This window comes from Cynocephalus volans, chromosome 2 (genome assembly GCF_027409185.1).
Source record: "Cynocephalus volans isolate mCynVol1 chromosome 2, mCynVol1.pri, whole genome shotgun sequence".
NCBI classification, from domain to species: domain Eukaryota; kingdom Metazoa; phylum Chordata; class Mammalia; order Dermoptera; family Cynocephalidae; genus Cynocephalus; species Cynocephalus volans.
In genome coordinates, this window is record NC_084461.1 from 223665609 (window position 1) to 223691312 (window position 25704).

Consider the following 25704-nt stretch of genomic DNA (forward strand, 5'->3'; position numbering starts at 1 on the left):
AAGGCCCCAGTATTCTCAGCCTGCTGCGCCTGGAGTAGAGCTTCCACTGTATGAGTGGGGGCTCAGTTGGGGAAAGGAGAGTCTCAGTCATCTGGGCTGGGCCTCCCTAGAATAAAGCTTCTGCACACAGGGCCAAGGGGAATGAGAGATACCAGCAATTTGCTCCTCCCAGACTGAAATCACAGCCTAGACCGGGAGCTGGCAGGAGAGGGAGCTCCCTGTTTTTGGCCACACCTGCCCAGCTTAGAGCACCTGGAGTACAGTTTCTGTAAGGTGGAGCTGAGTGGGGGTAAGGGAGTGGGTCATACTTCAAAAGCCATAGACATTCCTTCATTATTCTTATCAAGATTTGGTACATTTTCTTGAATGAATATTTTCCCACCTGCTGTGTGTCCTTAGGACAATTTCCGGAGATTCAAATGACTGATATTCATAATTTTCTCCAGTTAAATATTTGTTTTGCTGGGAAGAGGTATCTGAGTCCAGAAGTGCTGCTCCTAATTCCTAATTTTTGTTTGTCATGACCACGAAGAAATGAGCTGCATTGATGAGAACTTTGACCATCAAGTGCACAAGAACTAGGCTTGAGCCCTATATCTGCTCTTCACCAGCCATTTGGTCAGAGCTTATGGAACTCCAACTCCCTATTTGTCAAGAGGGGATAAAAGGAGTAGGTGTTTCCACGGATAACTGAGGATTGAATATGAGGGAAGTTCTTACAAAGACCTCCTGGCCCTTGCATGGTCCTTTCCTGGGACGTGGGTGCCTACAGCTGTTCTGGGATCCTTTGGTCAGCTCTGCTGGGATGCAGCTGTCTCTGCAGGCTGCAAGTCACTCTCATCAAGCCTTGCTGGCTGCTTTCACCTCAACCTGGAGCCAATGGTTTGTCAATGACAGGTTTGTTCAGGAGGTAAACTTGATCCCCTTTTCCTGGGGTTCTGCACCATTTCACTCCTCACTTCTCCCTCAAAGAAAACATACCCTTTGGTATGTGTAAATGGGAAAACCTCTTGCTCATCCCATGTGCACAAAATTTCAAGCTTTTTTGCACACTGGTCAGTTATCCAGCTGTCATATGTCTCTCAAAGTCCTGGGCTCAGCTGCTGGCTTGCTGGTAGACAGTCAGCTCTTTGACCACCTGGAGAGGGAAGGAAAAATATAATATTCTTAGGAAATAAAGAGGGACTGTCCCTGTTGGCTGGAATGGGGCTCTCCCATGGGACCTGCCTGGCTGACTGAATGTCTTGTCATTGTCCAGAGAAGAGAGAAATAAGTCATTACCTTTGCACAGGAAAGAATAATTTCAAGAAGCTGAGTTTTGGTTAAGTGGGATGTTATGTCCTGAGTTCCACATTATGACAAGGGTGAAACAGCTGCATAGAGAGAGCACCGAGACAAAAGGTGGGAGGCCAGGAGCATGGTCCCACATGGCTCTGCTGAGAGCTGGGGTCTTGGGTTATTCCTCATATGTAACCTGAGGATATGAAGCCATCCTTAAGGGTCTTTCCAGCTTCAAGCCTCAGAGACGTCCAGCACTGCACATTAACAGGGAGCATTCACCGAGACTTCAGAGTAAGCCCCAGGAAAATCCAAACCTGAGTCTAAAGATACAGTGTGCAATTTTTTTTACAGCATGTGCTTTTAGGAAATGTGTATAGTCTCTTAGGACAGCAATCTAGGGAAGTGGGGAGCATCAGAACCACATCAGAACTGGAGGTGGCACTGGGAATAAACTGGGACAGGTTCAGAAGCCCATCCGAGGGAATGCTTACCCCTCACAGACAGGGGAGCCTCTGAGAGTCTCAAATCAAATTTCCCTCTAAAGAGCAGATAATGAGTAAAGAGAATGGGTTGTGCCTTTGATGACTGATGTGTCCCTAAATAGCTGCTTCTGTCTAAGGTTGCATATGTTGGGGTTGGGCATAGGGAGGGTGCCACCAGCCCCTATCACTTCAGTTTCTAGCTTCCAGGAAACTGGGTGAGATATTTATAGGTCTTGAGGCTTGGGTTCCTCTTTCCAGAGTGGAACAGGTTCCTTCTTTTAAACCAGCAGCACCAGTATAAACTTAGAGAATAGGTTGCTAAGGACAATTTAACTCAGCATTTATTAAGCACTACTGTGTGGACCAGATACTATCTACGCAAGGTGCTGGGGCTGGAGGAGTGAGTCCAGCATGCTGTCTGATCCCATAGCTGGCACATAACTATGGCTGACATGAGGCAGTCATGGTGTGACAATAAAATTGCACACAGTGCTCTATGAGAGATGAATTCAGGCAGAGGGAAATCTAGTTGAGCTTCAAAAGCAGTAGCAGGGGCCGAGCCTGTGGCGCACTCGGGAGAGTGCGGCGCTAGGAGTGCGGCGACGCTCCCGCCGCGGGTTCGGATCCTATATAGGAATGGCCGGTGCACTCACTGGCTGAGTACCGGTCACGAAAACGACAAAAAAAAAAAAAAAAAAAGCAGTAGCAGAACCCTATCAGGCATATCATTGTCTATCTTGGGATCAGGGAGGCTTGGACAAGTCCATCAGAGTCTGAGCAGACAGACACATTTTCCACACATAACAAAGAAGGTCTTTGTGCAGTACAAAGAGCGTAAAGCAAAGAGCTGTATCAACAATGATGACAATAACAACTGGCAGAACTGAGACCCGAGTGTGTCCAGAGCTTTGCATGTGCTGTGGATCAAATGTTCCCCCAAAACTCACTGAAGCTTGATCCCCCTCATAACAGTGTCAGAGGGAGGGAAATGTGACTGCAGCAGTGTTGAGAGGTAGGGCTTTTAAGAGGTGATTGTATCATGACGACTGTGCCCTCTTGAATGGATTAATCCACTTTGATGTAATGGGTTAACGGTTTAGTGGGTTGTCACAGGAGTGGCATGTGTAGCTTTATAAGAAGAGCAAGTGAGCACATTAAAGAGCTCTTCCCGTTCTCGCCATGTGATAGCCTGGTCACCACAGGACCCTGTAGAAAGTCCCCACCCAGAAGAAGGCCCTCACCAGATGCACTCCCTACACTGTGGACTCCCCAGCCTCCAAAACTGTGAGAAATAAATTGCATTTCTTTATAAACTACCCTGCTTCAGGTATTCTGTTATAAGCAGCAGAAAACAGACTAATAGAGCATGTTCTATCTCCTCTAATCCTCATGGCCTGTGACACCAGGTCTGTTATAGTCCCATTTTACAGATGGGAAACTACAGCATGAGGAATTTAGTAATTGTACACTGGCATGCAGCTAAAAATGGTAGAAATATTCACTCTAGGCTCCAGGGAAGATGTTCTTAATGACATCAGGAGACCAACGTGAGACTGGCCGCAGACCTCACCTGCCTGATGTCCTTGGCCCCTGCCTCTGGGCTTCTCTCCCCTCATCTTTTCAACAAAGGCAGTTCTGACCAGGTGTCTCTAAGGCCCTGTCTTAGTCAGCTCAGGCTGCTACAACAAACAAAATAGACTGGGTGGCTTAAACAACAAACATTATTTCTCACAGTTCTGGAGGCTGGAAGTTCAAAACCAGGGTGCTGGCATAGGCAGTTCTGGTGAGGGTCTGCTTCTGGGTTCACAGACAGCAGCTTTTTGTCACGTGGTGGAAAAAGATGGTCACTCTCATGCTTGACACAAAAAGGATCATGCAAAGCAACATGAATGCAATGAGAAGCCCGACGGGACTGCACCTCAGCAACTCCTCTGTTAGTAGGAGAAACTGGGTACAGCCCCAATTCAAAGTCAGCTTCTGGTTTTTATTGTAAAGACAAGGAAGTTTCACAAGAAAAATCAGTTGATTTAATCATTTAAAAAGAACACAAAAACATAGGCAACATGACGAAAGTTATCCATGGCTAAGTATAGTTTAAACAATGGAACACAATAACATCATTAAAACTAACAGCATGATGTTCCAAAGTACATTTCGTGAAAAGTTAAGTTGATCAAACTGTGATCATTATCTATTTTACAATATAACCTCTCTTTAAACAATTTAAGCAAAAGTTACATTCTTATGATTAAATCTAAGTATAATTGTCTCTAGTTTCCACCAGCAAACAGCTTACCCTTAGCAAACATTTTTTTCACATTTTTCCCTACAGCAATTCTTTTAAATCTCTTAACAAGATCAGTATGATAACCACCTGTTAGCTCTAAAATGATTAAAGTATAAAATCCCATACCTAAACAGTGATTAGAGTTGATTCAATGGGCTATTGCCCCCTAGCTGTAGACTGTTGTCTCCTAACCGAGGACTTTTGTCCCATACATGCATTACCTAAAAACCCTCTTCTAAGAATCAACTGAGAATCAACATTTACTTGATTAGAATTGATTAGATGGGCTTTTGTCCCACTAGCTGTGGGCTCTTGCCCCCTAGCTAAGGACTTTTGTTCTATAAGTGCTTTAGCTAAAGAGCCCTGTCTAAAAATCAAACGAGAATCAAGATTTTTAACCCTCTACAAGGCCCCACCTCCTGATACCACCACATTGGGGATCAGGGCTTCACATATAAATTGTGGGGGACACAGGCATTCAGTCCATAACAAGTCCCTTCCCACTAAGTCACCTGTGACTCTAATTTTTCTGGGGGGAGTGGTGGATGGGGAGGAGGAAAGAGGATGATTGACAGAGAGGATAAAGGAAATTAGAGAATGAGGAGCACTAACGCAGGTGGAACAAGGCAAACCACACCCTCATTTCCACCTTTGTGCACCTGTACCTGGGGCCATTTCTATTCTGAGCACTGAGCCACCCACACCCCAGCACACACAGAGCCAGAGGGAGCCTGGGCTCTGCCACCCTCGGGGTGGTCCTCACTGTGCTGCTCTCACCCTGAAGACCTGGCACCTTTCAGAGTTCCCTTGGGTGGGGAGGGGTGCCCCCCTCCAGAAGCTCCCAGCAGAGCCTGGGAGCTGTGCCAAGCCCTCCTGCCTGGCCCTGCCATGCCCAAAGCCCAGGACAAGAATCCCAGCCTCAGCAGGGTCTCCCCATGCAGGTAAGAAATGGCTAAGAAAATGTCACCTTGACACTTAGAAACACAGCATAATATCTACACAGCATAATATCTAGCCTGCCCCTCAGTTTCCTTCCAGGGGCCCAGGTCTTATGCTGCTCCTGCCTGCTGCACACCAATGCCTAGGACTTACAGAGAAGGTTAGCATAGAGAGCCCAGCCCACACCCAGCCTCCCCAGGGCCACTTACTCCCTGGTCCCACAGCTCACTGGCTAACTCCACTGGTGGAGAAAAACAAACTATGTTTCCTCTGCTCTCACATCACAACAATCATCACAGAAGACTTCTATGACCAAAGCAGGGAAGGACCCCACACACCAAGCAAGCGGTCAATTCCTCAGCAGACACCAGCTGGGTGTCCTCTACTTCAACTCAGTTCTGACACTTTCTACCTGGAAGTGGTGTCAGAGTCCACGGGGGGAGGGCTCAGTCCCACAAGACCGCCTCCCATTTCCCATGCAGGTCACAGGCCTAGGTTGTTTTGCCTGTGCTTCTGACCAACCAGCTGTAAATCGGGGTTCTCATGACCCCCTTCTGGATTCCATTAATTTTCCGAGCAGCTCACAGATGTCAGGGAAACACTTAATGTTTACCAGTTTATTACAAAGGATATTTTAAAGGATACAAATAAGCAGCCAGAAGAAGAGAGGACAGTGCAAGGTATGTGGGGGGCAGGGGGAGCTGCCCTCCAGAAGCCTGCATGTGTTCAGCCACCCCGGAGCCCTCTGAACTCAAGCTTTGCGGGTTTTATGGAGGCATCTTCATTGGCTATTGACAGTCAAGTTAACCTCCAGCTTCTCTCTAATTCTGCCTTGCTTTCTCTGATGACCAGCTTCCATCCTGAAGCCGCCTAGAGGAGGCCTGCCATCAGTCAACTCATCAGCATACAAAAAGACACATATTAGTTTAGAGACTCCAAAGATTTTAGGAGTTGTATGCCAGGAACGGGGTCGAGACCAAATATATTTCATGATATCCCATCTCCCACCCCCAGCAGCTGGGGAGGGCCTCTCTGGCCTCGGGGCCCAGCTGCTCTTCACTTCACTGCCCCACGGGCATCTTCTGTTCCCTTCCTCTGGCTTGGAGGCTCCCAGTGCTCCTGGCCACACTACCTCTCTCCAGCCAGCGTCCTCTCCCACCTACCCGGAGCCTTACTCCTCACGCATGGCACTCTGCAGAGAAACTGCTCTCTCCAGCCTGTTTCTTCCTTGTCCCCTCTAGACGCTGCTCACTCATCAGAGGCAGTGACCTTGCCCCCTGGAACGGACCCACTGCATCCGCGGGGACTCTGCAGAGCTATAGCAGGCACTGCCGGGCTTCCTCCCAGGGCCACCACTGATGTCTCACTTGCTGGTCAAGACAATTCCCGTGCTTCATCTACCTTCTTCCCTTTGGCCAGCCGTGCACTTCACCCAGCCAGTCACATGGGTCCATCCTCAGCAGGGCACCCATACCCTAATTCTGGCCCAATGGGAAGTGAGGAAGATGACCGCAAAAATTCTAGGAAAGGTTTCCCCGATATTAAAAGGAGCCCTACTGGAGCACCCCCTTCCTCTTCTTCTGCTGACTGTGGCATGTCTGCAGGGAAGTATAGGAATCATTTGCAAATACCAGGAGAAATTAAACCAACATGCTGAAGATGGCAGAGAGCAAAGAGGAAAAGAGCCTAGGTTCCCGAAGATGACTTTGACACACCAAATTAACCAACTCTGGAACTACCCATTCCTGGCCTTTTTATTATGTGAGGTAATAAAATCCCCTTTTGGTTTTTTATTCCTCATAGCTAAAAGCATCCCAACCCACAGTGTAGCTTAGCGACTCCCGTAGCCAGGGCTGGTGGGGAGAAAAGGTCCAATAACACCACAAAGTCTTCCTTTACCCGTGGACCAAATCAGGCCCTCTGCTTGTTTTTGCACATAAAGTTTTATTAGCACACATCCCCATTCTTTCATTTACATATCACCTATGGCTGCTTTCACAAGAGAGATGGTGTGGCCTGCAAATATGAAAATATTTGCTATCTGGCCCTTTACAGAAATGTTTGCCAATCTCTAATGTAGACTCATTAGGCTAATGGAGAAGCAAAACTTCCTCAAAAATTGTTACAGGCCACATAGGTACGCTAAAACATAAAATCCCAGGAAAAAGAGGCCTGTTACATCCTGAGGAGTCTCCAATGCCCTGGCGTGTGCACAGAGTCTGTCCTGACAGGACATCAGGGAACACGAGCAGTTGGTCAAGCTCTCTGCAGCTACTGCTTTTGATGGCTGATTTTACGAGTCAGCCTGGCCAGCCTACACTGCCCAGTTCCTTGACCAAACACCAGCACAGATTTCGCTGTGAAGGTATTTTTTAGTTGAGATTAACATATAAATTAGAAGATTACCCTCCAAAATGTGGGTGGGCCTCATCCAATTAGCTGAAGGCTATAAGAGCAAAGATTTAAGTTTCCTGAAAAAGCATCAATTCTGCCTCAAGATTAACACAGAAACCTTGCCTGAGTTTCCAGCCTGCTGGTCTGCAGATTTCAGACTCAACATTGCAGCCTGCTGGGACCTGTGCAACAGATTTTGGACTTGCCAACCCACAGTCACGTGCACCATTTATTGCTTAAAATCTCTCTCTATCTCTATTTCTGTCTCTGTCTCTATCTCTCAATAATACAACATATGCATAAAACATACATAAAATGCCCTATTGGTGCGTTTTTCTAAAGAACACTAACTAATACACTGGTCATTCTAATTTTGTTCCAACTATAACATAGACAGCTTATTTTTCTTTGTTTGTTTGTTTTGGTGGCTGACCAGTACAGGGATAGAACCCTGGACCTTGGTCTTATCAGTACCCTGCTCTAATAACCAACTGAGCTAACCGGCCAGCCCCTGAGAGAGAGTTTTTAAGGTGAAAAGACAGAGACAATGCTGTGGATTGAACATCCCCTCAAAATTCTTTGAAACTTGATCAACATTGTAACAGTGTCAAGAGGGTGGGAAATCTGACTATGGTATTTGAAAGGTGGAGCCTTTAAGAGGTGATTGGATTGTAAGAACCATGCCCTCATGAATGGATTAATCCATTCATGAAGTAATGGGTGAATGGTTTGGTGGGTTGTCACAGGAGTGGCACATGTGGCTTTATAAGGAGAGCAACTGAGCATGTTAGAGAGCTCTTGCCATTCTTGCTATGAGAGACTCTGGTCACCATGGACCCTGACCTCACCAGATGCACCCCCTGGACCATGGACTTCCTAGCCTCCAAAACTGTAAGAAATAAATTGCATTTTCTATACATACTACCTTACCCAGTTTTGGGTATTCTGTTATAAGCAACAGAAAATGACTAATACAGAAGATTTCCAAACAGAGACAAGAGCAATTATGTGGTTCTATCCTTCCTTAAACACACAGGTCCTTGGTTCGCAGTAACAAAGACTGGGAAGGCAATTTGGGGACGGGCAGCCCCATCAAACTGGGAGCTAAACAGAGGTGGCTTTCATGGCAGGCTCAGAGGTGATGTCATCTCAACTGAAACATCTTTTAAACACAGGGTTAACAGGTCAAGTCTGGCTAGCTCTGGGCCAGTTTGCCCCTCCCCCTTGCGGAATGCTTTACATTCCTTGGAAGCTGCATACTGGGAAGAGGAGACTGCCTCTGCTTCCCCCCAGGACACAGGAGCAGCCACATTCTCCAGTGGAGGTTTTTCCCAAAGTGCCCTGTGGATAGTCTGTTTTGAAATACACAGTGCAGGAGCTGGACAGTCGACCCGTTTGTACAGATGTTCTGTGCTCTCTCAAAGTTCCTTTTCTTTTCCATCTGGGAGGTCTCCACTTCCTTTGGCTGCTTCATATCCTGGCTTGAGGGAAGGTCCTGGTGGCTGACCAGCTCACAGCCCTGCATCTCAGTGAGTACCTTACTAGTCACAGGAACTCTGGCCCCTGAGCAACAGCAGGCTCTTTGTGGAGGAAAATCCCTTCTTAAGACACTCCCCCAAAGAATAAAAAAAAAAAAAAGAAAAGAAAAAGAAAAAAGACACTTCCCCTCGGGCAGCGCTGTTCTGTAAATCCGCCTGCCCTTGCGCTGTTGCATGCCTAGCTCCCTGGGTCCAGCAGTCTTACTGTTTCTTAAATGAATCAAAATGTTGAACAACATAAAGCCTCTTTCTGACATGATTAAAATTATAATTATATTGAAAATGCAATTTGTTCAGGAGTCTTTCATTGCCATAATTATTATCATATTTCTAAGATGTTATCAACTCACAGAGGTTACAATGTTCGTTAATAATAATCAGCTTTCTAGCAGCCCCACAGTGTCTGCGCCTTCCAGAAGTGCAGACCAGGCAGAAGGTGGACGGGTGAAGTGTGGATGAGAGAAAGGCTTCAGAAGGCAGGAGAAGCCTCAGGAAGTAGAGAGACATCCCTTCCCTAGCCTTCCAACTTGTACTGCTGGAGAAACTGAAAAAAAAAAAAAATTCTATATTTCCAGAATCAAGAATATAGGGAGGAGAGGGTGAAGAAAAAGAGCTTTTGACTCACCAACAGTCCAACCCTATTTATGCTCTCTGCCTAAGGCCGGGACATCCTTGTCCTCACTTATGTTTTTGTAGCAGACATGGATTAGACAGTAGCACCCTTTCTCAGAGACCCAGTGGAAAAAGGGCTTGAGCCAAGCAGTTATTTTTCCCCAGAAGGAAGTCTCAGCAACAATTTTTAGCAATGCCACCTTTTTTTTTTTATAGGCTATGAATATTCACGTAGTACAAAGCCAATTGTCACCACTCACGCCTAAGATGTGATGGCCAGATCCATACTGGCATCATGTCCACTACCACAAATTGTGATTATACCCTGTTTCCCCCACCCAATTAACCCCTCAATTATCCCCAACCTCCCTCCCCATCCCCCTTTCCCCACTCCACTTTGTATCCCTAGGTATGTTCCCTCCTTCTGCAAGTCCAACGCACCACTGTGGATTTCTTTCCTTTCTTCTTTATTTCTTAGCTCCCACATATGAGAGAGTACATAAGGTATTTATCCCTCTGTGCTTTGCTTATTTCACTCAACACAAGTTTTTCTAGGCTCACCCATGTTGTGTTAAATGTGAGAATTCCATTATTTTTATGGCAGAGTAGTATTCCATGGTGTGTATATACCACAGTTTCCTTATCCAGTCATCCATGAATGGACATTTAGGTTGGTTCCATGTCTTGGCTATTGTAAACAGAGCTGCAATGAACATGGGAGTGCAGATGTCCCTTCAACATGCTGATTTCCATTCCTTTGGGTATATACCCAGAAGTGGGATTGCTGGATCCATACTGTTTTCCATAGTGGTTGTACTAATTTACAGTCCCATCAACAGTGTAGGAGTGTTCCTTTCTCTCCGCATCCTCGCCAGCATTTGTTACCCTCGTTCTTTTTGATTATAGCCAGTCTAACTGGGGTGAGATGATACCACCTTTTAAAGCCAACTCCCTTCCTCCTAGCAAACCCTGTGCTCAAGCACTTAGTTCTACAGGGCAGGATACAGAAGCTTTTCCACAGTGCAACCACACAGGAAAAATAATACATAAAATGCATGTGTGCTTATGCGTGCCCATGTGTGTTTAATGAGAAGGCGCTTATGCAGCATGTATCACTAAAATTTATGTCCATTTGAGGAAAAAATTATGATATCCAGCCTGCCTCTGCTATGGGTTGAAGAGTTCCTTATATTAACCTTAAATTATCTATATGCTAACAAATGGAGTTAATGAAAACCATTTCATATAGAAGAAGGACACACAGAGTTTTTGAGAAGTCACCTGAAAACTGAAGGCAAATCCTCACAGTCTTCTGTATGTTAAGATCATGCAGTAGGGTGACCTCATTACTCAAGGATTCCACCAAAGCAAAGGGAGCAAGAAGCATTCTGTAAGTGGCCTCTTCCTGCCAATCAAGTGCAATCATCCAATTGTTTTCTAAGGAATATACATTTGAAATCACACCAACTTCTTGAAAAAGTTATTTGTTCTCAATCTTATATTGGAGCTGGTGAAGGGAAAAAAATTATACAAGGCCATTCAGAAAAGGCCTTAGGCAATTGATCAGTAATTTTAATTCAGAATCCCATTTACTGTTTCAAGGAATGGTCTCAAAAATGGTTCTCATTATTAAGATCATTAACATTAAAATATACAAATCTATTCTTAAGACTCAAAAATCTAAATTGTAGCTCGACAACTATGTGATTATACCTTGGCATTTTTGCTACTTGCCCCTGGAAGCACAGGGGACAACGGTAACTCCTCAGTCTTCTCAGAGCAGCACCTGGTGCAGGATGCCTAAAGCAAATCCTGAGCACAGCGACCTGTCTGCAGATGCCCTGACCTGACAGACAGACTCACCTGTGTTTTATCAGACCCTTAGGCTCCTTTAAGCTTCCCCACTTGCAAATCAAACATAAATCCATTCTTTGTGGCTCTTTACTAAAAACATTGGATCATGAGTGTTTCCATTTGGCTTTTTATGGATCTTACAAGTCAGTCTGGACTGTTCACAAAATAATGACATTTTCTAAAGCCTTTCTGATGTAGGAATGCTATAAAGAATGAAACAGCCCAAGATGAGTGGATGCCCTGCGCCCTTAAGGAACTCCCAAAGGCCCCCTTTACTGGGGTAAAGCCCTAGAGCAAGGAGTCTTGCAGAAACTTGCTGTGGCCTCAGCCCCCCTGAGACCTGATGTTCCATCAGAGGTGGATGTTGTTCTACCCCCACTCCCTGGTGGCACAGACACAACCACACAGGGCCTCCACATTGTAGCACTTTCCTCACGTGTCACCTGGAATGGGGAATTGAGCCTCCTGAGTCTGTATTCTTACCTGAATCTGACAAAAAGGCAAGAACCAATCATACATCCAATACTGATTAAACACCGTGACATTCCAGGCAGAGTTTGTTTTTAAAGAAACACGGTGTCCCTCCCTCAAAGAGCTCATGATAAAGACTTGAAACACACAGCATGTCAGAGAATGCTAATGTGTGGGCCAGGGAGGGGCACTTTAGGCAGGGCCAGGGAAGACTGCAAAAAGAAGGTGACTTGTGAGTGCAGCCCTGGAGGAGGTGAGGGGAGCAACAGCAAGTGCAGAAGCCCCGAGGCAGGGGCCCGACAGTGTGGGAGAAACAGCCGACCAGAGCAGAGAACGGGAGGGGCACGAAGAGATGAGGCCAGACAGGCAACCCAGGGGCAAGATCACCTACGGAAGGAGCTGGCAAACTAGGGTCCATGGACCACATGTAGCCAGAATGGTTATATCAGGACTGCACCCACGTCTTTGGTTTACATACTGTCGATGGCTACTTTCAAACTACAAGAGCAGAGTTGAGCAGTTGTGACACAGACCATTTAGCCCACAAAGCCTAAAATATTTACATCTAGCCCTTTACAGAAAAAGTTTCCCAACCTCTGTCTTAAAGAAATAGGGGTATCTTCTTCTCCTTGGTAAGGAGTTTGGAGTAGGCAGTGCAGGCATGGTACGGGAGCTCCATGATATTAATAAAGACTGCGACTCCTTTTATATTTACGCTCCACCAGCCCTAGCAGGTAAACATGTTGTATCATGATCTCAAAATGGCTGACAATGCACCAGACATTGCACATGCTATCCACATTTGAGACAGAAAGGCACATCTGTTTGTCCTACCAGAAAAGCAAAAGTTATCATCACCCTTCCTCAAATCCCCCCTTCCCCAGCAATCTTTCTCCTGTCTCGTTGCCCAGTAGTGGATCTTATGGCCACTTCTAACGTCAAAGAAAGCTGGGGAAGCCGTGAAAAGGACTGTCAAGATTGACTGAGCCAGCTGTTTTCACTTTTTTGACTGTGGCCCACAGTGAGAAACACATTTTATGTCACAGCCTAATACACATAGCTAAAACATAATACAAACAAAAGCTTCATAAAACACAACTTACATTTACTATGGGTGCTGCACACTGGCATTTTCTCTTCTACTTTTTAAAGTACTCATCATGTCATCCATTAAATTAATTTCACAACCCACTATTGGGTTGTAAGTGTAGTGTGAAAAACACAAGTCATCACTGGGGCTGGCATGTTGCTGCTTGCTCCAAACAAGCAAACAAGCTGGTTTCTCTCCTTTCCTTTCTTTTCCTTTCCTTTTCTTCCTTCCTTCCTTCTTTTTTTTTTTTTTTTTTTTTTTCTTTCCCCTCCCATCCATGGTGTTTGGGCCAAACAGGTGCTCAGAATAGCCACTGGCCAATATCCCCACTGCCTGGGATATTTCAGAAGAAGGGAATGGATATTGGGTTGGCAACTAACAGTATCCACAGCCCCCACCATAAGTGAACTAAAAGCCAAATGCAGTTCTATTGAATACCGAAAAGAAAAGGTGACCCCTCCTTCCGAAGGAACTGAGGACCCTGACGATGGAAACCTGTATTGCACATAAAATGTAACACCCACGGCCCAGCAGTGTTGAGGGAATTGCAGGATCTCTGATGTAAAGCACCGGCACAGAGTCTAACATACTATTGGTGCACAGGACACCTCAGGTTTCTGCCCCAAATGATCATCCCCCCAAGGCTGGTCGTGGCCCTGGAACAAGCATCAACTGGGTCAAAGAGAATGATTCACACTCAAGCGCTGGAGAGCCCAGGGTCATTGTGTGTCACCCTGGTGCTGTCTACTTCTGTTGGGCGTAAATGAATTCTTAGGATCTAATGCTCAGAGGTCGAAAGATATGTTGAATTTTCCCCAGTGTTTTTAAAAACCTTTTAGGAGCACCCAGTTGGTCTCAGCGTTGATGAGATCTAATGTTTGGGCTGTGGAAGAGCAAATGTGTTACAAAAGGAGGTCACCAACCATGGGGACCCTGCTGTGGCAGAGGTGACCCTGAGGTGGCCGTTCTGCAAGAATTCAAGCAAAGGCAGAACTGGGAGGGCACCTGAACTGGTCTTCTTTAGTCTCCTCACTTTTTGCAGGTGGGGAAACAGGCCCAGAAGGGCTGCAACACAGTCGAGGTCACACAGCAAGTAGACGGCACAGCTCAGTCTCTTTACCCCCAATCCGCAGCTATGACACCAATGCCCGGAGCCCAGAGACTCAAATCCCGGGCTGATTTTTGCACATACAGACAACCTGCATTTTTCTTGAAAATCCGTATCAGATTCGAAACTGGCCATGTGACCCTAAGAAGACGAGGAAACGAAGACAATGAAACTAAAACGATTTATACTGGGCGTGGGGGAGAACAAGTCCAGGACCGGGGGTGATGAGATAAACAGAAACTGCTAATGTTTCCATCGCCCCCCTCCCGGCCCTGCCACCCGCACACCCCAGAAACACTGAACTGTTCCCCACGCGGCCTGTGCTTCCCTGCCCTCCCTGCCCGCACTCGCGCGGACAAAACCTCGTGCAGGACGCGGTACTGGGAGCGGCTCCCTTCTCTTTACTCGCGGGGTCGGATTTCCCAAACGACGGAGAGTTCCGAGAGGCCACGCCAAGCACACGGCCGACCGCACGGGACGCCCACGGCCACAGAAACGCACGCTCCGGCCTCCACAGAGCAGCCTCCTCCCACCCCCGCGCCAGACGCGGGCGCACAGGTGACCACGGCGCCTGCGCAGCGGCCTCTGCTGGAAAGCCCAGGGTCGCGTCACCCGGGCTCCTGGCCTCCGCCCGCAGACCCGACCCTCCCTCCGGGGCCGAGTCGGGGCTGCTTTCTCCGGGGCTTTCGGGGAGCAAGTCCCCTGGAGTCCGGGGACTCAGGAGGCGCGCGGCGCGCTGGGAGGCGGCCCGGGGACAAGCGGCAGGCGGGACGCTACGAACCTCTCCGCATTCCCTCGGGCACCGCCGGACGCCCGCACCCTACCCGTGTGCCCGGGGCGGGGCGGGGCGAGGGGCGGGGCCGGGGCGGGGCGAGGGGCGGTCCAGAGCCCCGAGCCTCAGAGGCCCGGGACCTCGAGCGCTGCCGGCGCAGCTCGGGTGCAGGCGAGGGTACCGCACTGGCAGTGACTCCTGGAGGGCGCGATGACTGGACGGTAAGCGATGCACGGGCAGGAGAATTCGTGGGCGTCCACGGAGCGTCCTTCCCACTCCGGCACCGTCACCAGGCCGCGGCGCTGGAGCCTGGCCACTTGTGCCCTTCGGCCGCCGCGAGCGGGGTCCCCTCCCCCTGCCAGCTTGGCGCACTGCGGGACTCGGGCCCAGAGCTGAGAATGCGCACCACTCCTACCCCAAGGGGAAGGCAGTGTTGGGGCTAAAACCCGAGCAGGGCAGGTGAGCGCAGCCGCAGGCTACACCTTGGCCCTCTTCTCTGTCTACCTTAGCCAGTCTCCCAGAAGCACTGATTTTAAGGCTAGGGAGAAAGCCTCGAAGCGCCTCTGGCACAACCCTCTGATTTCACAGGAGGAAAATCAACCCAAGATAACAGCAGGACAGGCTTGTCTCAGTCTTTAGTTATAGAGGGTTTACCTTGTGCCAGGCCCTGTGCTGAGGGCTTTAACACAATATGCCACTTACTCCTCACAGCACTGTGACATTTGGACCTACATTATCCCCATTTTCAGATAAGAAAATTGAGGCTTAAAGGGTTATAGAATTGTTCACCTTCACCGGATGCGTTGGTAGAGCCAGGATTTGAATCCAGGGCTTGCTGTGCCTCCCAGTCCCATGCACTTCACCCCTGACTCCGGACCTCATCCTACCCTCCCCTGCTCTTCCTGTGCTCCGACTGGTGGTCCTGCACTCCCCACTTCCGAAAGATGCCTCATTGTCTTCATTAATCTGGCACAGTCCTGTGGGAGGGAGGACTCCTCTCACGCCAGGATCATGCCAGGCCACTGCCAGTGCTTTCTGAAAACACTGCAGGAGAGCTTCAGTAACCCTATTTCACATAGGAATTAAATAAGGTCACACAGCAGGTAAGGGCTGGGATTCTGGAATTTGATCTCAAGCATGTTAGACTCCAAAGCCTCTCAGAAGTGACCCTTGCTGGTGTCGCTGTAGTTTAACTGCCCACAGCACTAAGGCATCAGTCAGGAGTTGTTTCCAGAGACCATGAAAACGAGCAAGCAAACCAAAAGCTGTAAGTAGAACTAACAGGTAAATGCAGTGGATAGTCCTGCCTCCTGTTCTCCCTTCCTGTAGTTTCTGGGCTACCACCACCACAGGGGCTGGAGGTGCTAGGCAGAGGGAGGGGGTGGAGAAGGAAGAGGAAAGGAGAGAAGAGGAGAAAATGAAACTCATTAAACTCAGGTCAAAAAATTGCTGCCTGGCAATTGTCCTGGGGTGTGTTTCAGCACTTTGCCAGTGCACGTTAGTCTATTTTCATTAGTTCTAGACATAATGCTCTGTGTAGTGCTGTTGGTTCAAGACTGGAACCTTGAAGTGAAAGTAAGATTGATGTCCATCTGAAACCCGGGAAATGGGGCCATATTTCCACCATGAAACTCCAGTGGGCAACTGGAGATCAAAAACAGAATTAAGGTCCAGGGTCCCCCTGGTCAGGGCCAACTGGATCATGAGAGGTAACAGAGAACATGAGCAGAATGTGGGCATGGTGGGCATGTGTCATGGTTCAGACCCTATACATGCAAAGCCTTGGAGGGGGGACTGACTAAGGGGTCTACCAGAAAGCCCTCTAGAGTGGGCCCCTGGGGACCTGGGTTCTGGGTTGTGGGATAAACTCAGCATATTTCCTCACTCATAGAGACTCCTGCAGGGAAGCCTCTCATCTTCTTTGAGTCCCATGTCCATCTCCAGAGCCCTCCTGTTACTCTGGAGCTGCTGACTCCCAATGTCAACAAAAACAGTTTATTATGGAGGAGCTCCGTAGGAGGCTCTCTGCCAAGTCTCTTCATTTGCCTTCACAAAAGTCTTTGAGGATTATAATTATTTAACTGATGAGGACCCTGAGGTTCAGAGAGGGAAAGGCCTAAAGTCACACAGAGCATGAGCTTTGAACCCAGAGGCATGCAAAGCCTGGGTGCTTATCCTCTCACAGATCACACTGAAGAAAACATTTTACAATTGTTTTAAAGTATATTAAAATAAGTAGGAAGTGGCTGCACTTCCCAAAACTTCTGCAGTTTTCTCATTCTTGTTAAAGGGGAACTTGCAGCTCCCTGGGTCTCCTTTTCTGGCTGTCTGACCTTCTTCCCCAGCGTGTACTGCTGAGCGGGGTGTCATACATCCCTTGGCCACAGTGCTGGGAAGAGCCACGAAGGCACGCTAGACTACAGATGGCACAACATACTGAGGTCACACGCAGCAAAGATCACACCCAGACCTCTCCTCGGTTCCCCTCTGCCTCCTCCCTCTTGTGTGGCACATTCCAGCAGAGGTTCTCAACCTGGGATCTGGTGGTATAGGGGCACATGGGCAAGGGCTTCCTGATCCCCCTGCATGCAGTGGTATGCAGATTTAGTGTGTGTGTGTGCACGTGCATGTACTCATGCACGTGCACACGTGCATTTTTCTGGGGAGTGTGTTAAGCTTTCAAGAGACTCCAAATGGCTCCAGGACCTGAAAGATTCTGAGACTCACTGTGTCTCACACAAACCACCCCCAGCAGCTGGCCTGGGCCAGTGGATAACATAGGCAGCCGCAGCTGTACAGAATGCCCTGAGCAGCCCTGCAGCAGCTGGTGCCGAATGTTCAAGAGCCTGCCCCTCTGCCCCCAGCCCCAGGCAGTGGGGATATTGGCCAGTGGCCATTCTGAGTACCTGTTTGGCCCAAACACCATGGATGGGAGGATCCTATGTCCATAGGCAGGTGATCCCGGGTTGGGGTGGGGGAGGCTGAAGGGCCAGGGATGTGCATTTAAGTTGTAAGGGGGAGCAGGAGGATTGGAAGCAGTGTTCTTGTCATATTGCTGTGCATTGAGAGAAAAGGCAGAAGCCATTAATGCGCCCCCAGGGGTCTGGTGGCGCACTGCCTCAGGGCTGGGGCTGTCAGGAAGCTCTGTGAGGAAGGGCAGCCTGAGGCCTGCATGGGGCCAAAGGCCAGCCTCTTCAGAAGGAGGGGAACGATGTCAAGGAGCCTGGGTGCTGGAATGTCAGTGGTAGCCCAGACTGCAGGGGGGCGGGGTTGGGACGGGGCGGAGCTACAGTAAAGGGAGCTGGGGCCAGTGTGGTCAGCCCAGGGCAAGGCAGGGAGTGGGGATAGGGAGTGGCTCTGTGCCCAGCCTCGTGTGCTCCCTGGGCCCCCGTCACCTCCATCTGTCCTGTGCACAGTGTCCTCCCAGGGCTTCCTAGCCGGGCTGGGAGGGGTGTGGCCAAGCCGGAGGTGGGCGATGGCGGGGGTGGAGCGGGCCGTGGCGGGGCGGGTAGGCATTGGAACTGGTGGGTGGGGAGAGGACCGCAGTGCGAGAGGCGGCGGGAGGGGCGCTGCCGGTCGCATCAACGGCTGGCTTTCTTGAAAAGAACCCCTTGCTGATGGGCGGCCCGGGTCCAGCCAGACCCCCTCCCAGAGGCAGCCGGCTTCTCCCTAGACGAGCCCCCGCCATTTGTGGCTGACAGGTGCCAGGAGGCCCTTTTAAAGTTGCATTGTTTCAGCCTCGCTGCTGCCCCCGGCACGCATCGGAAAGTCGCCGCCGGGAATGCGCGACAGCACCGCCTGCACCTGCCGCCTCCTCCGCGGCCGGCCGCTCTTCTGCCCTCCTTTCTTTTGCTTCCCAAGTCACTTTCTTTACGATCTAGTTGACTTAAATCATGACTAAATAAAAAAAATAAGAGTTGTAATTTCAGGAAACACTAGAACAGAGGTTATCCAGCTCTCAGATTTCGCAGACATCCTTAGAAAACGTTAACGTGGATGCCCATACATTTTCCATTTTGCCGATTGAGGACACCACTATCTACGCTTGCCTTTATTTTATGCAAGAGGGGACGTGGTAAGACTAAAAATTAGGCAGCACGTAGTCTTAAAAGGCTTTCGAGTGCACCCAGCTGAGCTTCGTGAAAACCCCACCTCATGAGGCTGCTTTTCCTCCTTCTGCCATTGCTCGGTTGGAATTGGGATCCAGTGGTGACCTGAAAAATCAGTCATCTTCTTCTGTGATAACTGGCCTCACAACCACAGAAAAGGAAAGATGGCCCAAGCCTAGCAGTTATGAAGGCCTTAGTGGCCTTTGTCCCTCCCTAGGGAGGGCAGGGCTGCGTGGCCACATCCGCACAGCCGCTCAAGTAGAAAGGGAAAACAACTCACTGCTTGCTCACTGGGGACAGGGAGCCATGGTTGGCACAGCACCCTGGGGCCCTTCCCCTGGGGGACAGAGAGCCCTAGCTGCAGCTGAGCTCTCTGGTTGGGGACAGCTTGTCCTCCAGCGTGGGAAGCAAGCATGGAGGCCTGAGCTGTGTGCCCTGGGGCAGGGGGGAGGGGAGCAGGCCAGGACAAAGAAGCAGCAGGGCTCAGGGGAGGGGGAGGGGACTGCTGGCCGCCTCGGCCTGTCCCAGCTGCATCTGTCACTCTGTGGTTTTCAGACTGTGCCTGGGCAACAGACCAGCCCCAGTCCCATCCTCTCCCCGACTCCTGCTTCCAGTATTGAGCTTCTGCCTAGGATTTAATTTCAAGATAAGATTGTGCTGTTTATAAAAGGTTGAAAAACAGTCCATTAGGGATTCGCGAAGGCCCCCCCCAGTGCACAAGAAGATTCAGTGTTCAATAGGCAGCTTCACGAAAATGCTCTAAATACAGAGACGTCTCCCTGTGCCTTCTTGTTGGGGTGTGTGCGAGCTCTCTTGTAGCTCTATGCTTGGCACCCCTTTTAGGCACACACGCAGCTCTTCTTACAACTCAGCAAGACACTGGGAATGTCCCAATGAAGGAAAATCATCTCAACCTTTGTCTGGTAAAGGAGACAGGACGTAAACACAGTGTTCATAATTGGTGCAGAATTCTGTGAGGGATCCCAGAGCCCAGGGCTGGAGCCCAGGAGATTACGTATTGCCTACTTGGGGTGGAAGGACGTGAGAGCCAGAGACCAAGGGACTTGCTTAACCCATGCAGCTGACAAGCATAGGACTATGCAAAAATGTCTGGTTCTTTCAAAGGAGACACTGTCTTTCCATGGGGCCAAGGTTCCCACCCCATGAGGCTCGGGCTACAGCCAGCAAGTTGGAAGATCCCTGCTTGGCTGAAATGGGCCCTTCATTACCTCCCCTAGCCTTGCTCCAACCTCCCTGCCATCTGCTGGGATGGTGTGCCAATTCTATGTCCCTGCCAAGCTTAGCTGTCTACCCTACAAGCCCACCTTCCCCTTCCTCCTTTCATTGTGCCATCTGCAATCCAGGACCCTCCTTTCCTCTCCTCCTCATTCCCTCCTCTGAGCAGCCTCTCCTGGCCGATGCCATCCAACCACAGAGGGAGACCCTCAGCACATTGGTCATGTCCTTTACGTAGCAGGCTCTCAGGGGTAAGGCACTGCTGAAGGCCGGCAAGGGAGGGCAGTGCTTTGCAAGTAGTATGACCCAAAGCCCTAACAGATGAGGCTCCCCACCCCCACCTTCCGTCAACCAAAGCAGCCCCCTTTAACCTGATTTGCATAAATTTCCCACTTAAACAAGGAGTTCTACAGTTGAAAAAATTTCAAACCCATTGGAGGTCGATGTTCTTATTGTGCAGATGGGGAAAGTAAGGCTCAGAGAGGAGAAGGCATGCAGCTGAAGCCACATGGGTCTCAGCAGCTCCGGCCCTGAGCTCTTTAGGAAGCGTCATCTATTAGTAAGCCAGCACTGCTTAGATTATAGGGAATTCCACTTATAGGTCTTTCTACTACGTAGAGCAAAATGGGCATATTCCCCACGTACTGTGGGAGGATGAAAGTATTGTAAACTGAGTTATGTCGGAGGTCTGAAGTCACAAACTAGAGCTCCACTGAGTGTGCCTGTCTTGCAAGTTTGTTCAGTCTGGCTACATTTTATTTTTAAATATATTTATATATAAAATATTAAATTAAATATATATTGTTTTATTCAAATTATTTATTGCATTAGTCGGGATGGCATGCGTTATGCTGCAGTAACAAATCCCTGGAACACCGGTGGCTTATCAAGGCAGAGGCTCCTTTCTCTTTCCCAGTCCATACCCGGTGCAGGCTGGCAGAGTCACTCAGGAGCCCAGGCTGACCATCAAGTACCTGCGCCAACTGGAACATGTGGTTTGCTGGGTCACCAAAGCAGGGGACAGGAGAGCTGGAGGGTTACATGCTGGTTCTTAAATGAGCTGGCCTGGAAGTGACCCACAGCATTTCTGTTTGCAGCCCACTGGTCAGAATTAGTTACATCTAGCTGTAGGGGGCTGGGGAAGGAGAAGGATCGCGTGGTCATTCCAGGGGCAGTAACTGTCTCTGCCACAGTCACCCAACTTTAAGGAGTGGAATATAGTTCACAAAAATCCAGATTTCTGGCTTCCTATGAAATACCAGAAGAGCTGTCCCTTTGGAGGAGGAATGTGTCCACCAACTCCCTGTGGACATCGTGGCCAGTGCCCCTCAGACAAGTCTGTCCTTGGCCCCTGGACACTTACATTTTTCATTCCTGCTGTATATGCACAACTCTGAAAGAGTTGACTTTTGGAGGAGCCTGTGAAGCTTCCTGTATTCATTCAGTAGTTTCACACCCAGTTATGGACCTCCTGTGATCTGCCAGGCTTGTGGGGATGGGGGGCAGAAAGGCAGCAGCACCACCTCACCATGCTCCTGTCCTTTTGGGGGTCAAAGGAGAGGCAAGCCCTGCAGGGCCCAGCACGGTGGGGAGCCAGGAGGAGGGGCTGCGGCACAGGGGCTGCTCCCATACCCAATAGGGGCTGCTCTGACAGAGGTTTCCTTGGAGAGCTAACTTGGGAGTTTGGGAAGAGGAGGTGGCCATGTTCTGAACAAAGAACAGCCCTTCAAAGCCCTAAGGGAGGAAAAAGCATAGAACATCAGGGCAGCTGTGGGCATCTCAGCAAGGATCTGGGATAGGAGCTGGATACAGAGGAAGGCAAGAGAAAAAGCCACCTCCTGTTATTTCTGGGTAAATCTAGCCCTTTCTATAACAGGCTTGCTGGAAGCAAGACATCGTGGTGCCACAGACCCACAGAAACAGTGGTGACTAAGAAACCCAGTCACATGGCCTTACCCAGGGCTGAAGACAGCTTCTGCCTTCTGAGTGTTTGAGGAACTCCCCAGGGAAGGAGCGGGCAGGTCACTTTTTCCACAGGTGAGCTGAGGAGCTGAAGAACTGAACCCTGTTTTGAAATCCCTGTTGCCAGGCAAAGAAGGATGCAGCAAGGGGGCTCTTGCTCCGGCCCCGATGTTGCCACCGCCCATGTCCCTGTGCAGGTGGGACTTGCTGCTGGGGGCCTGACCTCACTGTAGAGCAACGCAAGGGGGAGGCGTTCATAGTGTGATCCTGAGGTCATCAGGAAGCTGACCTCCCTCAAATCATTCCCTCCTCCATGCCAGCCACGTGTCCCCTGCTCACCCAGGGCTGACATCGCACAGAGGGCGGGTTCATCCTGTTTGTGAGATGTCAAGCAAGGAAGGAGAGAGTGTGCTGGACTAGTCAGGGTCAGTGCCCAAGGAGATGGAGCACTCTGCTGTGAGGGGCCCTGAGGTCATTAATAAACATGACCTTGAGCCTCTGGTAACGTTTGCACACACACGGGTTGGGAAGACATGATGAGCCAGATGCATGTGAACAGAGGCTGGGATTTGTGAATGAACTTACCTCTGTGGTGGGAAGGACATGGGGTGCACCCTGGTTGTGTCACCTCCCAAAGCGGCTTAACCCCCTCAAACCCCAGCTCCAACTTGAGAGGTGAGAGGTAGAAGCAGGGTCAGCACTGGAGAGCACACGTGTGTATGTGCAAAGCTTTACCTGACTGCCTGGCATATAGAAGGCCTTGATAAGAGAAGGTCCTCGGCCAGAATGACATGGAGAGAGAGAAGCAGAACCATGCAGAGGATGCCAGCGGGCTAGAGAAAGCTCTCGTAGGTTCACCCTCCGTGAAAGAATTCTGGGGAGGGCTGAGGAGCTCCTCAAGCCTTTCCAGTTTGCGATGGAAGGAGATACAGACAGTTTCAAGTGTGAATCCACTAACCATCCTGTAGGCTAAAGATGACCCCATTGCACAGATGAGGAAACGGAGGCTTGGGGCTTTGAGACACTGCCCAAGATCTACACAGAGAAGGGGTTAAGAGACCAGCGTCAGGAGTCCACACACTTGTGCTTCAACAGTGGCTTTGCTGCTTATTCGCTGCGAGGTCTTGGGCAAAGTGCTTAACCTTTGTCCCCATTTTTTCATCCATAAGATGGAAACACGATGCTGCTTCCCTCACAATGTTGTCGTAAGGACTAGGTGAGATAACTCGTAGAACATGCTCGACGGTATCCAGCACATAGTGAACTCAGTACTGATTCGCCTACCACTAGGAGAGCTGGGAGACGGTATCCAGCACATAGTGAACTCAGTACTGATTCGCCTACCACTGGGAGAGCTGGCTCCAGGGAGCTGATTCCCAAAGCAGTGCTGGGGCCACTACCCCGGCTCGGGGGGAAGGAAGGAGAGAGGCCGAGGGCGGCTTTACAGGATTGGAGGAGCTGCCAAAGCAGAAATCATCATTCAGGTGTCCTGGCCAAGGGAAGAGAGCATGTGGTCTGGAACGGTTAGGAGATTGATCTGGAATCCTGTGGATAATGGAGATCAGGGTGGGAGGCTGAAAGTACCAGTACCACTTGCTCGGCAGTTCTAACCTTTTCCAAGCAAGGGGAGCTTGGCTGACGCTAGCACGTGTGGGGCCCCATTAAGTGCTCTGGCCTGACCCTTTCAGCCGAGGGCACCCTGCACCCAGGCGGGTACGATGCCAAGGCCGTTAGCCTCTGCACCAGGACTGCGGGCACTGGCACTGAGCACTGCACTGGCCAGCACTCCTCCTGGCTTACCTGCTCATGCGCCCTCCTCATGTTCTCTGCAGGTAACTTCCAGGTCAGCATACGAGAGGAGGAGAAGATGAAGGAAGATTGTCCGCCCAGCTCTTATGTGCCTGTCAGCGACAGCAAGTCCATTCTGAAGTAAGCTCTGTGTGTAGGGAGGGGCTTCACCCCACCACCTCCTGTGCCCATTCCCCTGTAAGGGAGCCTTTGGGTGGAGGGGTCTGGACACTTTCTCATAGATCTGATGGGGTGCCCTAGGGGACAGGGACGGGGTGCTTCTTTTTGGAGCCTGTCCAGTAGGAGAGCCATGAGCCACACATGACCTTGGATGGGGCTGTGGGGCTGATATGAAATACGCTCCAGATGGCAAACATTTCTTACAAAATAAGAGTGTGCAGGTATCATTAGTAAGTTTTATATTGATCACATGTTGACAGGATAATAATTAGTTTTGGTATAATGTGTTATTAACACTCATTTCACCCGTTCTGTTTTCCCTTTTAATGTGGCTACTAGCAGATTGAAAATTACCGGTGTGGCCCGCATCTCATGTCTCTTGGCTGGCACTGCCTCACAGAGTCTGGCTTGGGTGCTGGGAACTGTCTGGCCTTCTCTCTCTCACACACCAGCCAGGACTTTATGCTGGGAGAAAGCATTTGGACAAAGTGGCCTCCCTGGGGTCTTCAGGATCTTACTCTCAGGGCTGTCACCTGAACTCTGATTGCACCTCTGGAAAGTCAGGACAGGGAAGAGGCAGGCACCGCCACAGTGCAGCCACGCCAGGCCTGCCGGGAAGTAAAAAGAGGGGAAAGCAAGTCTTTAAAATGCCAGTAATCCAAGCGCAGGGGATTCACTCTGAGGAAGTGGCTCAGAGGTGAAGTACAGGGAGTCTGCCAGGGGCTCCGATCCGTAATAGTGAAAGGTGCCGACACCCTGGATGTCCTGGTTGTGATGTGGGCCTGTCTTCAGCCCCACCAGACCCTCCTGAATGACTATCTGTGGCTGGCAAGACATGTGCTATGATGCCCATTTTACAGATGAGGAAACCAAGGCCAGTGAGGTCAAACACCTTGTCCGAAGCGCCTCCACACCCCAAGAGTACATGCGTGTCTTTACCTTTTTAGATCGGAGCTCTTAAGCCTGCTGAAGACCTACAACTGCTACCATGAGGGCAGAAGCTTTCAGCTGAGACACCGTGAGGTGAGGCCCGTCGCGCTTGGTATTCCCAGGGTCCCCATTTATCCTGGTTTGCAGCAGACAGCCCTGGCTTCCACCTGTTGTTTCAGAGTAGTTAGGAAGGCTATGCCCTGCACTCTCAGAAGTGTCCCAATTTGCATAATGATTATATGGTCACCCTTGTCACTCACCCCCGGAGCTGGAGACCAGGTTACCAGCAGCCAGTACGTATATCTCCCTTGAGGTCCCTGCACAGGTGCTGAGAGTCAGAGCATCCCTGCAAGAGTTCAGAGCAGGTAGAAATCACTTTGTGGCCTTCTCCCTCCACCTGGACCTTTCCAGGTAAGTTGCTGGGACACTGGAGTCTGAAACCTTAGAGACTGAGTAGCCCAGTCCTTCCTCTTCCCATCACACCACTCGGTGGTGGGGACTGAGAGTCAGTCCCTGTCTGTTCCCTACCAACCCGGTCAGGTATCCTGAACGTTCTCACCTGTGTCCCTTGGTCTTCAGTGATCTCATCTATAAAGCGGAGTGTTGGGCTACAGAAGGGGTCATAATTTCACATGCTCACAAGGCCAGGTGGGGCGAGTGTGAGGAGTGGG

General features: G+C 49.8%; 1 protein-coding gene and 1 long non-coding RNA gene across 5 annotated transcripts in view; one reads left to right on the forward strand and one right to left on the reverse strand.

Moving 5' to 3' along the window:
* Nucleotides 1-308: 308 nt before the first annotated feature.
* Nucleotides 309-14899, reverse strand: LOC134369223 (uncharacterized). Its single transcript, XR_010022599.1, has 2 exons — nucleotides 14838-14899; nucleotides 309-1138 (listed from the first exon to the last, which is right to left on the reverse strand). It is a non-coding gene; the product is annotated as an uncharacterized LOC134369223 (long non-coding RNA).
* A 29-nt stretch (nucleotides 14900-14928) lies between these two features.
* Nucleotides 14929-25704, forward strand: part of RASSF4 (Ras association domain family member 4) — a 32382-nt gene continuing 21606 nt past the window's right edge. Inside the window, exons 1-4 of one of the 4 annotated variants that reach the window (XM_063085463.1) lie at nucleotides 14929-15049; nucleotides 22050-22210; nucleotides 23968-24064; nucleotides 25051-25126. In XM_063085463.1, coding sequence (XP_062941533.1) covers nucleotides 24003-24064; nucleotides 25051-25126 — 138 coding nt within the window. In that variant the 5' untranslated portion in view covers nucleotides 14929-15049; nucleotides 22050-22210; nucleotides 23968-24002. Of the gene's footprint in view, nucleotides 15050-22049; nucleotides 22211-23534; nucleotides 23659-23967; nucleotides 24065-25050; nucleotides 25127-25704 lie in introns of those variants that run through there. The other 3 variants (XM_063085462.1, XM_063085465.1, XM_063085464.1) reach the window with 3 other exon arrangements.